Genomic DNA, 17,139 nt, shown 5'->3' with positions numbered 1-17,139 from the left:
GGGGGGACAAGATTTACTCAGTTTCAGTCACCTTTAATGGCATGATAATAAAATAATAGTCACAAAAATACATGCATCTCCATACTCCATACTCACAATTCAACAGTATAACTAAAACTTAACCACCAATTTAAAACTCATGACAAGATTTATTGTAAATGGTAAACCTTCCACTCCGCTACAAGATGTTATTAGGGCGGCAAGTATAAAGGCTTTGGTTCATTACTGTGAGGTAAGTTTTGGGATGAGCAAAAGGAAGAGAGATCACTGAGGCAGGAGTTGTATGTAAATAAAAACTATTTATTTACAGGTTGGTTTCAAGGAACAGATCAGCAGCACAGGTCTCCAGGTAGTCAAAAGAGAAACCTGCCTGAGGCAGATCAGTTTAAGGTCGTTATGGCTTCAGAGTGTGGTCTTCCTCCTGTGCTTCCCTCCAACATTCCATCCCCCCTCTGAAAGGTGACTGGATGCTGGAGCAGCACTCCCATAGGCTCAGGGATGAATCAACTGAGTGCCTGTTTTTCCCTTCAAGGGTAGGACAGCCTCCTATTTATCACAAAGCCCCATTGGAAACTCATTGGCACAGGTGAGACCTTTTCCAGGTCTCTGTCTGGTCAATGAGGCACACTTATAACTTGTTAATATTACTGTGATATATTATAATACAAGTAATATAAACATTGGTTTACAGAAACTGAGTAAGAAAATAGTTAATGGTACAATAACACTTGGCATATTTGTGTATATACATGTAAACCATTTTTGCTTTTGGTACAGACAATACCTTTGGGCTTCCATACTCCTGGACAAAGTGTCAGATACCCCATTTTCATGCTCATGGACATGAGTGATGTCAAAATCAGAGTCTTGTAAAAGCAGAGTCCACCAGAGCAATTTGCCATTATTGCCGTTAGTTTGTGGAGCCATCACAGTGGAGAGTGATTTGTGCTCAGGGTAAACCTTCGCCCCCACGCATAAAGTCTTGGCTTCCCTACTGCCCACACAATAGCCCAAAACTCCTTCTCCACGTGTTGTTTCCTGGTTGGGAATAATGCTGTGTGTGTCTGTCCATTGGGCCCACACTGACTCACTACTACCCCAGATCTATGGTTAAAGACAAAGGTTTTGCAAAGTTGGGCCATTACTGCAACTTCAGATGTTATCAGCTCTGTTAACTTTTGGAAAGCAGTTTGGTACTCTCCTTCCTTCCCCTGATCCAGGCTCAGTGGTGCTTCTCTTGGGAAATGGAAAACTACTATGAGAATGTGTGTAACAATCCTGCAGCAAAGCAAATGGTATAGGAGTTCACCCAAACACTCTAGTCAATCTTATCTATATTCCAGTACTTCCTTTACCAGCATGCTATTTAGCCCCACCACACTGATGATTGCTAAAGAACATATAGAGAGCCAGTATGACATGGGTTCTATTTCTTAGAGGACCACAGCAGCCAATATGCAAGTTATTACACAAGCCACCCTGCACTCTGGACAGCACAACTGGTCCAAACACTAATTCTAAGAACCTCCCATTTCCCAAGTGTGCAACACATAAAGCTTGGTGAATGGAATAGAAAGGGTAGTACTGTGCTGCTACCAGGACTGTCAGCAGTCTAGGCACCATTCAAGAAGTAAACTGATAATTTGGGATTGCTATTGATCTATGTTGCTTGTGCTGTCAAGCTTGTAAAGTTGGTAAGATTTCCCCCACAATTCTAAATAAATGGCTATTCAGCATAAATTATTCTGGTTCTTAATGACATCTTGCCATCAATTGCTGTGGTCGTCTGTTAAGATAGCAAAGCAATGCACTTTGCCACAGAAGGTAAACCTATCTGAAGCTACCTTGACTGTGCACACCCTCCAATATATGATACTGAAATGGTTCCCAGATCCTTATTCACAATTCCTTAGTTCCTTATTAACAAATCAGGATACAAATATCAAGAATTCAAAAGCTCTGCATGCCAAAATAAGCTTTGTATCACCACATATACACACCCACGTTCAGGGGACCATCCTACAAGGGGACCTATGCTGGTTCCTGGTTTAAAGCCCAGTTTTTTTGTGCTAACTGCTCCAAAGTGGAATGGCCCCAGAACAAATGCAGGTTAAGATAGTGGGGCAATATGTATCCTAGAATAATCTTTGGAGCACCCTGAATCATATATCCCTGCACTCCAGAGACTATGCCTGGTCTAAATACTAACTCTTAAGAATTTCCCATTTCCCAAGTGTGCAGCACTTATGGCCTGGTGATGGAACAGAAAGGATAGAACTGTGCTGCTACTAGGACTGTCAGCACTGCTCAAGAAATAAACTGATGATGAGATTGTTAACCCTGCTGTATACCATAGCAAACACCAACACTTATATATTACATTGATCTCAAAAATGTGCATGAAAGTAAAGTAGTGATGGAAGTAGTTTTTAAAAAAAGTTTATTATCTGGAAATTTATGATTCAAAGGGCTTTGCACAGAACAATAATTAACTTTAATGCTATAATGATGGTGGAGACTGGTGGAAAGTCTACAAGAAGAGGATGAAATTGCATGAATCTGGGTGGTTCAAAGGCCATGTAGCTGTTCCAGTTCCTTACTCAAACTTTCTTCCCAATTTAAGCTTCTTGGAGTCTCTTGGTTCCTGAAGCAATGTTTGGATGGTGCACCAGTGTAAGTCCTCTTTAGGGTACAGGTTTTGGCTTGTGGGGGTGTATGATTCCTGGTGGTCCAAAGATTATTTTGGAATACAGCACCCCCCCACAAGTTTTTTAATTGGCATTTGTCCAGGTGACATCCCACTTAGGAACACTTAGCACAAAAACTAGGCTTTGAATCAGGAAACGGCTAGGTCACTTTGTGGGGCAGAATCCTCTGAATGGGGGTGTAGATAACGGGTACTTCCACACATGCCAAATAATCCAATTTCAATACACTTTGCAACTGGATCTTACTGTGTGAAATGGCAAAATCCACTTGCAAACAATCGTTAAAGTGCCTTGAAAATGGATTGAAAGTGCATTACTCTATGTGTGAAAGTGCCCCTATTTTGCAATGCAGAACTTTTCAATTCTCAATATTTGTGGTTGGACTTGTGAGTAAGGAAGTGGGAATCAACTTCAGCCTCATCTCCAATACCCTTTGAATACCCTGTGAGGTATAAAGAACCCTTATGCATTAACCTGTTTACTTGAAAACAAGTCACTTTTTCCTGATGAATTTTTACCTGAGCCAAATCAAAGGTAGGTGCAAAAATATTGCAGGAATTAAGTTGTACTTTGAAACGTTTCTGAAATCCCATGAAGAACATATACGTCTGGGTAATTCAGGGACCTGATTCTCACCTAAAGCTTTCTGTGCCCCCATGGTGATGGTTGCCTATAAGAACAATCCAGGCTGTGGTCTTCAAGCATCTCATGAGTCCTAAGGGATTATCTGGGACTTGCTCCAGGGTTTATAAAAATCACTCTCATCACCTCTTCGCATAAAGAATAAAATTAGACTCCTATCTATTCATATTTAAGAAGCAAACCCCACGTGCAAGAGTACACACATTTGCTTTCACATAAAACGCTTCTCCCAGCTGCACATTAGAATAAACTTTGATTTGTGTGTGTGTGTAAAGTGCTGTCAAGTCGCTGCCGACTTATAGCGACCCCTTTTGGGGTTTTCATGGCAAGAGACTAACAGGTGGTTTGCCAGTGCCTTCCTCTGCCCAGCAACCCTGTACTTCCTTGGTGGTCTCCCATCCACATACTAGCCAGGGCCGACCCTGCTTAGCTTCTGAGATCTGACGAGATCAGGCTAGCCTGGGCCATGCAGGTCAGGGCTAAACTTTGATTTGCTCCCCTTTAATTACACGCGTACGTGTGCTTAGGGGTTTGCAACCTTACGTTTGCGTAAATCCTTTTGAGCGCAGGGGGGGCTTATTACCGAATAAGGAAAACAGGTTGCAATAAGCAGAGTTTCTTGCCAGGATTTTGGAGACGGCGGGGTTCGGTTCTGTGCTACGGTCGCCTGGTTTTACCAGCGTCCTCTCCTTCTCTGCGGCTTCCCCACAGAGCGAGGGCACAGGAGAGCCGACGCCACTCGGCTAACACCGTTGCGGGCCGCTCCCTCGCTGTCGACGAACACTGACGTCGAGGAGACCGTCGCGTGGCCGTGCCGCTACGTCCCCTGTCCGACGGAACGTTCAAGTCACCCACCGCACGGGCTTTCCTTCCGGCTGGCGACTCTATGGTGCAGCGCGACTGTTCGGCGCCTATGGTTCTTAGGTGACGTCACCCCTGAGCGGCTAATCACTTCCTTTTTCCGGTGCCCTTGGGCTTGAGGGAAAAGGAGGAGAAGTGGAAGTATTCAAGATGCTTCGGAACGTTTTGGTAGGTTTTGGGGGGGAAGCGTGAGAAATTTGAGCGAAGTGAAGGAGAAAACCGAAACTTAAACTCCGGGGGCTGACTGTGGGAAACGGTTGTGGAGGAGGAGAGGACGGGGATCCCGTGGAATGGTCAATGGCGGCGGAGGCGTTGAGACGGGGCCTGTGGTCCCGCCTCGCCCTTGCGCTGCTCCCTGAGAGCCGGGGTCACTCGCCGCCCGGTTCTTCATGGCCATGTATGCATTGGGGCCCCTGACCTGGGTGGCCCAGGCTAGCCCGATCTCGTCAGATCTCAGAAGCTAAGCAGGGTCGGCCCTGGTTAGTATGTGGATGGGAGACCACCAAGGAATGCCAGGGTTGCTGTGCAGAGGAAGGCACTGGCAAACCACCAAATCCAATGCAAAACCTTCCATGAATAAATGGCCTAAGGCTTTTGGAAGGTTTTGCATTGGATTTGTCACTCTCTAGATGCACATTTTCCCCATCTGAATTCTCAAAACTCTGCATGGCGGCTTATTGTTGAGTTTTGAGAATATGGATGGGGGGAAAGTGCATCTAAAGAGTGGCAAATCCAGTGCAAAACCTTCCATGAATAAATGGCGACTTGAGGGCACTTTACACACACACATGCATGGGGGAGGGGGCTTTTGCCCTGGATTTGCCGCTATCTAGATGCACATTTTCCCCATCCGAATTCTCAAACTTTGCAGGGGGGCTTATTGTTGAGTTTTGAGAATTCAGATGGAAAAAAATGTGCATCTATTGAGTGGCAAATCCAAGGCGAAACCTCCTATGCATAAATGAGTCTCTGTGATCGGGGGCTGGGTTGTAGAGTATGCCGGCTTTTGGAAAGATAACTGGCGTGGTGGGCACTGTAGGGCTGGTGGAAGGAAGAAAGAAGCTGTGGGGGCGGCTGAACCTTGATCAGGGAAGAAGGGTGCGATCCAGTATTTATTTTTTTCTCAAGGGAGGGTGGTGCCATGTATTTAGAAAGTTTATATGTTGCCTTTCCAAAGAGTTGCTAGAGGAGGCTGTAAGACTCATTCGTTTCTTTTTCTAACACAAATATCAGAACCTGATTATCCTGGCCCCAGCACCTTTAAAGAAAAACATTTAAGCTTGATGGAAAGTTGCAGGGAACTTGAAGACTTACATGCTGTTTTATCTTGGTTGGGTTTTGTGTTACATAGCTGTTGTTTTTTAGTTTTGCTTTGGATCACCATGGCAGCTTCACTGCTTTTGTATCTTTGTATCATTTGGTTGTTTTATTCATGAGAAAGACAGAAAGAAAGATGTTTCCAAACTGCTTGGGGTGTGGGTGTAAGGTAATGATTTCTTTGCTTATACTGCAGTCAAAGTTTGGGGGATGGATCTTTCTTTCAGATATTTTCTCCATTTACTGTCCCCTGCCCCCAATCAAGCATATCAGACTTTTACCTGTACCTGAATTGGACCAAAAATTGTTATGTGTGCCAAAAGCTGATATGAGATGGGGGCAGAATGATCCACATGGGATTGTACTCCCATCCTCTTGACAGAGCAAAGGGAAGCCCACATGGTTGGGACAGGAAGGGTTAAAAGATCTGGACAGAAAAGACCACAGGGTCTGAAGCAAAAAAGAGTAAGTTAATAATTAGGCATGTGAAAAGAGAACTTGAGGAGCAGATTGCTAAAAGCATCAATGCAAACAAAAAAAATATTTATTTAAATATATCCAGAGCAAGAAATCAGACAGAGAAGCAGCTGGGCTTTTGGATGACCAAGGAATAAAAGGATTGCTAAAGAAAATGGGGAGATGGTATTCAATTAACTATTTTTATCTGTGCTCACTGTCGACGTGGGGCATATACCCATGCCACAGCCACTATTTTCAAGAAGGGAGTCTGAACAACTGAATTAAATTGATGTGATGAGAGGTATAGACCTATTGGAGAAATTAAAAAACAAATAAGTTTGTAGGTCCTGATGGCATGCACCTGAGTATTCCTAGGGAACTCAAATGTGAGATTGATGATCTACTAACTCATATATGTAACATATCACTAAAACCAGGAAATTACAGGACAGTTAACTTAAAACCTGTCCCAGGGAAATTAGTAGAAACTGTAATAAAAGAGGAACATAGTCTGCTGAAGGAAAATCAGCAGGGCTTCTGCAAAATGAAGTCCTAACTCACCAACCTTTTGGAATTTTTTTGAGAAAGTGGACAATCATGTAGATGATAGTGACCCACTGCGCATTATATGCTTAGACTTTCAAAAGACTTTTAATAAGGTGCCTCACCAAAAACTCCTGAGTAGTCTTGACAGTCATGGGATAAGAGGACAGGTACTCTTATGGAGTAAAGGTTGCCCAGTCAGGAAGCAAAGTGTAGGAATAAATGAACAGTTGTTGCAAGTAGAAGGATCCCACAGGGATTAGTATTGGGGCTGGTGCTATTTAATTTGTTCATAAATGATCTGGAGCTGGGGGTGAGCAGTGTAATGGCCAAGTTTGCAGATAACAAAAAAATTTTCAGGGTGGTGAAAACCAAGGTCTAGAGAGATCTCCATAAATTGGATGAGTGGGCAACAGTGTGGCATATGAAGTTCAATGTAAGCAACTATAAGGTGATGCATGTTGGAACAGAAAATCCCAACTTTAAGTACATGCTAGTGGGGTCTGAAGGAAAGAGACCTTGGGGGGGTCATAGTGGATAGCTCAATGAAAGTATCAACTCAGTGTTCCACAGCAGTGAAAAAGACAAACTCTATGCTGGAGATGATCAGGATAGGTATTGAAAATAAAACTGCCAATATCATAATGTCCCTGTATAGATCTATGATGCGGTCTCATTTGGAATACTGTGTGCAGTTCTGGTTGTTGTATCTCAAAAAGGACATTGCAGAGCTGGAACAAGTACAGAAGAGGGCAACCAAGATGATTAGGAGGTTGGAGGAACTTTTCTCTCAGGAAAGGCTGAAGAGTCTGGGACTTTTCCAGCTGGTTACTGTCTGATTCAGGAGGGCTGTACTTACGTTCTTAACTGACAGTCAAATTTGTCTTTTCAAGTGAAGTATCAGCAAGGTGGCATAGTTTAAATAAGGCCACATCATGATCTTAACATTACCATTCAGTAATTTTGTAAAAAGCAAATGGAGTATCTTGTTTTGTACCAATTCAGTGTCATACTGTAGGCGAGAAGCTGCCCCTTGGGAGGCGCACACATGTTTTTGTCTCATATTCAGCGATTTGACAATGAAATCTTGGGGTGACTGTACTGCTTATAAGAACTACAGTTCGAATGGACAAGTACAATTCAGGTGCATCTTTGTCTTGATAACAGACTCTTAAGAGGTACCGGGCAGCCCATTCCTATGAGGGAGTAGATCCATGGCGGCCAGGAGCTGCGCAGCTGTGCCATCTCCACAGTCACCGAAAATAAAATAAAAGCAGTGTAAAGAAAGAAAAAAAAGGAAAATGCCCCCATACAAAAAAAGGTGGTGTAGCCAAGGTGCAGCTCGGGGGTGATCCCAGGTCCAAAGGGGTTATGAAGCTGCCTAAAGGCAGCTCTGCCCCCAGGAATGATCTCCTATGCCAGTGCAGGCTCCCACTTCAGGATTTCGGTGATAGCATAGCAGCGTTGGTGGTGGAGCCCTGCACATTAACATGGTTTCATGATGCCACTGTTTGTCCCTGCACCAGCATAGTTGCCACTTTATTTCAGGATAAGGTGGCACATACGCCGGCGTAGGGTCATGCCGGCTCCTGAAGAGCTTCAGCCCCCCTTCAGGACTGCAGCCTTAATGTTGCTAAGCTGAGGGCCCTTTTACCTGAAAGAGTATACGTGCAATTTTTCTTATAGAAAGTGAAGGCATTTATACGATTAAATCCATAAATATACCAAACTGGACAATTTTATTTTTTTAAGTTATAGATGATAACATTGTTAAATCAATGAAGTTTAGGTTTGACAGGAAAGTAAGTATTGCATATGTTTCAGTTTTTCCTTGGAAATAAATCAAGGAGGAAAAGTTCTCTTTCATGGCTTCAAAATTTCTGAAAGTTTTATGTCTCTAAGTGGTATACATTTTTGAGCAAATAAACTGTATTTAAAAAAAACATTTAACTTATTCAAAAGAATAATTCATTAAAGTTTTGTTGAGTGTTCCACAAAATTTTTTTTTTCTTGTTGGAAAATTGGGGGGAATTGTATTTGTGTGCACAAATATGCAGCATTAAAAAAGTAATTAAAATAATAATACTTGTGTTCTTCTTGTAGGCTCTTCGAAACGTTTCCCAGCGAACAATAAGTACTGCCTCACGTAGGCAGATTAAAAATAGGGTTCCAGAGTACCAGAAACTTTTCCAGGTATTGGTTGTGTCTACCTTAAGAATACATTACTCCAGATTCTCTAACTTTTCTGTTCATTTTACATTTCCTCCCTTTTAAAAAAAGCACAAAATGCTGATGATATGGACTTTGGAGCGTGAAAATATTTAATACGTCTTACTAATCTGGTAATGATAAACATGTTCTTGACTTTAAGGCTGTATAGGCTGGTTACTAAATAATGGCTGCTTGCTTGATCAGCAGTGTTAAAACTTTTTAAATTCAGTGTCTTATTTGCATGTGTAAATTGTTCACCTTTAAAAGGGCTGAGTTGCTTTAGTGGGTCAAATATGAGTTGTTGCCCCATTTGCTGACACCTAAAATGTAACTTTTATTTAAAGGATTGTAATTAAAATAATGTAGAATAGTCCCAGTGGGATTTATTCTTAGTGAAGAGGTAAGTCTCCTTAGTCTCTTGAGTCCCATTCACAAGCTGCAGAAAAGCCCGAATATTTCTTTCTAAATGGGAGCAGGTACAAAGTGTCCCAGCTGTGCCTGTACTGAGGCAATCTGCTTAGAGAAGTCTTCCTTCTCCAAAGGCTCACAGCAGAAGTCCCTATAGGAGGTGAGAAACAAAAGGGCCACTTTTCCGGCAGCCAGGTTCTCAACCTGGTCCACAGCTTGTCTTCCTCTCGGGAATAACTGTTCTTCTACAGGAGAAATCTAGCAACACTGCAAAAAATCCCCTTAACTTTCCCCCTCCTCTGTTAGAGGTAGCCTGCCCTTTTTTGCTCTGTTGTCAGGCAATCCTCCGCAAAAATCTCTTCAATAATTAGGTGCTTGGTGGCAGTGTTTCTAATCCTAGAGACATTATGCAGGCAAAAATTGAATACGGTGTTTTTAATATAAATTATTTCCCAAAGGCTTATGTGTTCATGCTGACAATGCAAAAATGAATGAAAAATACAGCAATAGAAAATACAGATTAAACAGTTATCTGACTAATTTTTTTGTGTGTGAAACTTGAGCTAGACTTGCTTATAACTGAACTCGTTTAGTAGTAGTAGAAGACTGAATGTACCATTTTAGGCCATTGTGAATCAGTATACTGAGTAATGAAAGGACATTATGTTGCTTAGTGGTTGAAGCACTGAATGACCCAATAAAACTTTATTATTTGAAGCTTTCTCACTTTTTCTTAATAGCTAATACCTTTTTTGGCTTTACATTTTGCAATCTCATTATTGGGAGGGGGGAAGCCCTCAATTAAAATAGAGTTTCCCAAATAGGGGCATGTGATTCACATGATCAGCTGTAACCTGTTTCTGATGTTACGGATATGAAATAGGACAGGCAATGACCAGTCCAAAAAGCTTAAAATGGGTTATGTATTTAACCATCACAAAACTATTTTATAGAAGTCTACAGAGTCTATCTTCTTCCAAAAGCTTTGCAGAGCATCATTCGTGGTCATTAGGGGGCTCTTATCCCTTAAAGGTAAATGCAGGTTCGTGGACCTGTGAGCCATGTAGATTTGTTAGCTTTTTATTTACAGAGTCCTGACACCTTGGTCTGATCATGCAAGTTACTTTCCTAAGGGCAGATAAACTTTGGAAGATGAATTGGGTTTGGCTTTTGTAATGTTGCAGCTAAGTTGGTTGGAATTATTTCTTCAGTTAGGAAAGGAGCAAAGGAAAGAAAGGAGACTGGTAGTAGCATCTCTGTAGATAAGGCAAACTAATGCATGTATTCTGTGTTCCTTCTTGTTAGGAAGATAATGGCCTTCCAGTACACCTCAAAGGTGGAATAGTAGATGCACTGCTGTATCGAACAACCATGACTCTTTCAGTTTTTGGTAAGCTTTAAGAATGTTCAGGGGTTGAGCAATTACATTCTTTTCTGGTATTCTGTTCATGTTTTTAACAGATGAAGCACCTGCTCAGCTGCATAAATCTCAAAAAGAATCTGGGTGTTCTCTGCCACCTGTCTTTTTGAGCTGTAAAATACATGTCTGGCTCCAACAATGTGCCAACAAAGGTCAATTGTCAGATATTTCATGCTTTCCCCAGCAACCTCGAAAAAGCTGCTGGTGGTGGCTGCAGAACTTGGATGTCTGGGAGCTGCATTAAGGAGGGGGATCTGGGCAAAATTGCCCCATTTTGCTCTAGCACCAATGGCAACCATGGAAGCATTACTGATAGAAGGGGGAGATGGGGGCACCTGACCCAGTTCCCACTTGTCATTGCAGCCTCCTTTTTTTTTTTTTGTCCATACAGGTCCTGTGACTTCCAAAATCAGCTTGGGGAGGAGGGGGTCATTTGGAGGAATGAAGAGGGCAGTAAAGTTCTGTGAACATGCTTTTCTTTTGTAGGATCCAATCGACATTAACTTGGTTCTTGACAGAGTTTATATTTTGTGTTTTACATTTTTTATCTCTTAAAATGCTTACTAATTTAGTTCTGCTTGTGGGTGGCATTTTTTTATCTCATATGGGAAGCTTCCTTGACTTGCACCATATGTAATCATGTTAGCGCACCTATTACCTAATCTTCCTAATCCTGATCTTTAAAAAGCTCAGAAGTCTACAAAAAGTAATGGTGAGGACTGGGCTCTTGTGCAGAAGTTCACAACACCTGCCCCATATTTACTTATTTCTCATAACAGCCTTTGAGTTGTACAAACTCAATCCAAAGATGCTCCAGGTTCTGTTTAATTCACTTCCTTAAAACCTATGGGGTTCGTTCAAGTTTTCTGTGAAAGCTTGCCTGCTGTAACCTGTCTCTACTGTATGTATATCATTAAACTATTTGAGTTAATATCTTAAATCTTCAAGAGAGTTTAGCTTTAAAAATGATTTTCTGAAGATGTTTTAAAAATTTGGAACCTCAAGCGAAAACCCTAGAATGGAAGCTGAAGTAAAAATTTGGATTTTAGAAATGGTGTACTTGAAGCCCTGTGAATACCAGCCTTTTCCAAACACTGAGATTCATTGGGGGTTACCGCACTTTGTATTCCCAGTGATGTATTAAGAGTTTGAAAATGTTATAAAAAACATCGCTTTAAAAGGGTTTTTGGATACCACGGCTTATAAATGGTTGGAAGACGTCTTCACAGCTAAAGGGGCCAAACAAAGTGCAAACACCATTTTTTATAACGTTTTCAAACTCTTAATACATCGCTGGGAATACAAGTGCAGTAACCCCCTTAATCTCTACAATGAAGCTAACTGCATTCTTAGACTTTGCATTTGATCTGCTAATGGTGGGCTTCTCTCTAAGTCTTTTAAGGTGAAGAGAGTTGATAACTTCTGGTATTTGTCACATCAAGAGTAGTTTAAAGGCCCCATGTATATCTTTCTTGGAAGAGAATATGCTATTAATGTTCTATTTCTCATCTTCAGGAACAGTCTACGTCCTTTATGAGCTCTTCATGGCTGCTATGCCCAAGAAATAGAAATGACTCCAGTTAACAGGGTGCCTCTTGGAGTAGCTTTGCTCTGTCTCATTCCATTACACTCTTCAGGGACCATCTTTGTCCTTGTCCTACATGATTGATGTGTCTGGGATCAATATTTATTGAGTTGTACTATTGAAAACCAGTCAATAAAACAGTTTTACATGGCTGTGAGGTGGTCTGAAAATATACCGGATATGCTCAATTCTTCTATTGAAAGAGTTGATATGTTTAGTGGGAACTATCATTTCATTCCAAGCATAGTAGGTTCACAAAGCAGTCCTCAGTACAGGTGAAATCAGAGGTATCAAAGTATTTGTTACGAGGGCTGGATATAACACAAATGTCACTTGGCTGGGCAATGCCTCGCCAGCCCAGATCGGGGGTGGGTTGGCTACCTCAGCTGGTGAGCCTGCTGTGGGCTCACCAGCCCAGATTGGGACAGGGGTGGTGATGGCTGCCTTGGCTGGCTCGCAGGCCAGATAAGAGCTCTCAAGGGGCTGGATTTGGCCTGCAAGCCATATGTTTGACATCCCTGGGTTAAATTGTTCTTACTTGTCTCATAATGGAGTAAGCATACTTCCAATGGGTTGAAGGCAGAGTTTGCTTGCTGCCAACAGAGAAGCAGTTGTGCAAGTAGAGGGAGAGATGCTTGCTTATTTCCTCCCTTCCCCCTGCCAAACCATGCCCAGTGCTGTATATAGGAATCCCCCCATCCCATAGTAATTTCACAGGATGTGGTGGGCTACAGTGAAAGTAAGTACTTTGATTCCAGCCAACAGTTCTAAATGAGTTGATGGATTCTATTTGACATCTTTTAGTCTTCCTAGAGTCAATCCTCGACTAAAACCGTCCCCTTCCCTGAATGCTTTGAAAGCCTAATACAGGCTGAGTGGGAAAAGCTACTAAGAACTTGTCCATTAGAGTAAATATTGTAAGCTATTTTGCCAGTTTTTGTATTTATTCTGACAAGCAAATAATGGCGTTTTTATATAGGATCGCAGGGTTTGTGCACATCTTATAATCAAACATTACTATTCACACCTTCCTGAGAAAACTGTAGATTGATTTCTATAACATAGAACCATTTATGATACCCACATGTAATTATTGTTTAACCTTGGATAGTGTTTTAACCAATTTCTTTATGGGGGGTTAAATATGTAATAATGCATAGTTTCAGACTTGCTAAGTAAATCCCTATACAGAAAGTCCATTTTAAAATTGATTTTATTGAAGACTTCTGAGTAACGTCAACTGATTCTATCAACCTGCTTTTAAAATATCAACATCAATATATATTACAGCTGTTGGGAATTTTGGTTAGTCTTACAAGCGTAGTTTTGAGAAGCTGCTCTTGCTATGCAATTGAGAACAGTTGTCCCACTCAGAAATGTATAGGTCAAATGTAATTATTGTTCTTTTTCATTGCATACAGATTTTCTGGTGATAAAATTAGTCATCAGATATTTCTTTTATTACCCTATCTGCAAGAATATTCACAAAACATTCCATATGGGTTGCAGTTATTAGCTCAGTCTCACTGTTCCAGTTTTGGGTTTGATAGTTTACAGTATAATCTCAATGTAATACTGTGAAAGATACAAATAGTTATGGACTTATTTATCTTTGTTGCCCATTATTATCTTCCTGGCAGTGCTTTTTCTTTTAAATAGCTGTTTGACAGAAGTGTCAAAAATATAATGATTTGGATTATCAAGATGATTTTATTTAGATGATAAACATATCCCAAATTACAAAAACAGTTGCATTTTGAACATTGTAGTACATTGCACACGTGCTGATAGGGGAGCAAAGGGGAGGATTCTTGCATTTTCAGAAATGAAATAACACAATGAGATATGCTGTGTCAACTGGTCACTAAAACACATATCAATACAACAAAACCCATTGTATGGGTGTAGACATTCCGAAAAATTTGGAATTTCTCTATAAATTGGTTCTTGTAGGTTATCCGGGCTGTGTAACCGTGATCTTGGAATTTTCTTTCCTGACATTTCGCCAGCAGCTGTGGCAGGCATCTTCAGAGTAGTAACAGTAGTGTTACTACTCTGAAGATGCCTGCCACAGCTGCTGGTGAAACGTCAGGAAAGAAAATTCCAAAACCACGGTTACACAGCCCGGATAACCTACAAGAACCAATGAACTCTGACCATGAAAGCCTTTGACAATATTCTCTATAAATGTTTGCTTATCAGTTATCACCGCATTTCTGTGTAATTTTGGCGTACCATGCTGTGTTGGTCCCCTGTCTGTCCCAGCAACCTGGTATGCCATGGGGGCAAATGGACCAGAGCTAACAGAGAATAGCAGGGCACTGCTCTACCAAGGTGAACCAAAGTTTCCAGTGCTCTGGAAGTTAACTTGGTGATTTGTGTAAAGCTTTGGATGCTGTAAGACAGATGGTTTTTTTGCATTCCTCTGACCTCGAGGTGGGAAAGATGGAATAATAGGGAGTAAATGAGCCTCCCTTGCACCCTTAATGAAGCACTCCAAGCAGACATCTGGGACTGATAGCACAACACCTTAATCCCATCAGCAATCAGAATCCATTCATAGAACTCTGACCAATCTTTTAGCATATCTAGATTCACCCACCAGCTCCATCTAACTTTCACAGTAGATTAAACCAGGACATCTCTTGTCCACTCCTCCCTTCCTGGGAAAATCTTTCATACATCTTCACATATCTAAAACTCTATACTACAGCCATTGCCGTTATTTAATCAGGCAAACTCAGGTATTCTTCTCTATTGCCATTACCTCATGTTCTTTCATGTTGTCTCAACTACTCAAGGAGTAATTAAATGTTTTGTCCCTGACAAAACCTATTATGTTGCCAGTTAGCATACTGCCCCAGGACTCATTTCTGGATATAAGAATTTGCCACTTTGCTATTCAAGTGTGTGCATGTTTCCTCGGATCCAAACGATGCACCTGTTTTGTCTGCAAAGCTCTTTCCTCCAGAGAGATGCTGGCAGTTTTTCTGCTGCTCAGCGCTGCTATCATTTGGATGTTACATTCTTCTGACTGGTAAATATCGCCCTCAATATCCTCATTGAAAACAATGTTGCAAAAGGAGACATGCAGACAAAAATCGTGGAATACAATCGTATTCCAAGCCTCGCCTCGTGGAAAATCGGAGGTAAAATCGACCTCGTGGAAAATCTGAGGTAAGTTATGCATGTGGGAAAGGCCAACGTCTCTGCCTTGTCAGAACGCTGCCAGTGGTGGGGCTGGACTGCAGATTAAAAAAACATTCTCTAGCTGAGACAAGTGCTACCTAATGTCATCTCTTCAAGATCTTCAAATTATGTGACTTGTTTTTGGATTCAAGTCTATGTCTGCCTCTGGCAGAGAGGCCACTGAGAAAGTGGCAATGTTAATAAGGTATCCCATCAATTTCTTCACAGGGCCACTGAGAGCTGTTCTAGATTTAAGGATTCTCTGGGCTGCTGATGAAGCGTGTTTCACATAAGGATTCAGGACACTTGATGGAGAGCTGTCTTCATGTTGCCTTCACCATAGTTCCTTCTACTTTGCCTAGAACTCTGGATGTTTTAAGCCAGCCTTGCCCGTAGTGGCCAAATTTCACATGCCCCAGGAAAGTAAAAGATGGGCCCATATGGATGCTCCCCCTCCCCCCAGTTAGGGCTTAAAGTAGTGCATGTATGGTGTGTGTTTGGGGGGGGGGTTCCTGGTAAGTAATTAGTGCATGTAAAATTAACTCACCCTTCCTCAGATCCTGTCTCCTCCCACACACCCCCCCCCGCTCACCTACTGTTGTACAGCTCAGTTACATGCTTGGGTGTTGGATGTACCTAGACATCCATAGTGCTACGAGTGATTTGGCCCTAAGTTCACAAATATTAGCCAGCCTGGTGTACTGATAAGTGTTGCAGGCATGGGTCCATATGCAAAATGTCACAGCCATGAAGATCACTGGGTGATCTTGGGGATCACCTTTAACCTACCTCACAGGTTGTGAGGATAATGTTGAAGAGGGAGACCCATGTTCATCACCCTGAGCTCCTTGGTGGTGATCCTTCCAGCTCATTTTCAGAGGAAAGATATTAATATAACAACATTCACCCCAGGTCAAAATCTCAAGAGTAGAAGTGTAGTACACCTAGATTTTCTTGTAAACAGGACCAAGTGTTCACAGTTGACATGCCAGAGCATATTGACTCCTGGTAGTCCTTATGAACTTTTTTTTAATGAACTTGTTGATCTTCAAATCATTTCTCCCCAAAGTAACATTCCTTAGTAGAACTGATTAGGCCAAATAAAGTGGATCCTCAATCAGTTCTACGAAAGAATATTAGTTCAGGGGAAAATAAATGATCACCCACAGAGATCTCACAGCACGTCAGCTCCAGGTGAGCCACCTTGTACTGTGAGGTTTTTTGGCATTGTCTGTAGAGCAAATAGTTTTTTTCAGTTGGCTAGACAAATGTGCCATTAATCAGTTGTCAAGCTGCCACCAGATAAAGTATTTTAGGAAGATACATCCTTCCATAATGGCCCATGGAGAAGAACTGGTTGCTTTTCGATCACTAGAAAAGAATTAAATTCTGATTTTCTTTTCTCAACCATTGAGAAAAAAACAGTCAGGAATGGGATATTCAAAAGTAGTGAATTGTTTCTAGAAGGATCAGAAGTTCTATCAATATTTTTTGGAATGGGACCAGTGTCACCCAAATAGGTCTACACGTGTTGGGGCTGTAATGTGCAAAACTGTAACATACCTTGCTAGCACAGAACAAATGTGTATTTTGGACTCCTATACACTTGGGATCACAGCCTGTGCATATCAAGGTCTAGATTCAGATAAACATTAAGAAAAACGGAGGGGGGATTCTTAAACAAAGTTTTTATTTTACAAACAGAAAAATAGACCAAATAAATATATATAATACATTACAGCAAATGAAAGTTACAGCGTGGAAAAATGCAAAACAGCAAAATAAAGGACAAACTT

At 41.5% G+C, this 17,139-nt stretch overlaps 1 protein-coding gene across 1 annotated transcript; it reads left to right on the top strand.

Moving 5' to 3' along the window:
* The first annotated feature begins 4,339 nt into the window (after positions 1–4,339).
* Positions 4,340–12,311, top strand: LOC130483535 (cytochrome c oxidase subunit 7A2, mitochondrial). The gene is made up of 4 exons (XM_056856309.1): positions 4,340–4,379; positions 8,634–8,723; positions 10,455–10,539; positions 12,085–12,311. Exons 1-4 carry the CDS (start codon positions 4,362–4,364, stop codon positions 12,135–12,137), a joined length of 246 nt encoding a protein of 81 aa, XP_056712287.1. The 5' UTR covers positions 4,340–4,361; the 3' UTR covers positions 12,138–12,311.
* The last annotated feature ends 4,828 nt before the right edge of the window (positions 12,312–17,139 follow it).

Source organism: Euleptes europaea, chromosome 10 (assembly GCF_029931775.1).
Source record: "Euleptes europaea isolate rEulEur1 chromosome 10, rEulEur1.hap1, whole genome shotgun sequence".
Taxonomy (NCBI): domain Eukaryota; kingdom Metazoa; phylum Chordata; class Lepidosauria; order Squamata; family Sphaerodactylidae; genus Euleptes; species Euleptes europaea.
This window is presented reverse-complemented; position numbering and strand designations above follow the sequence as displayed.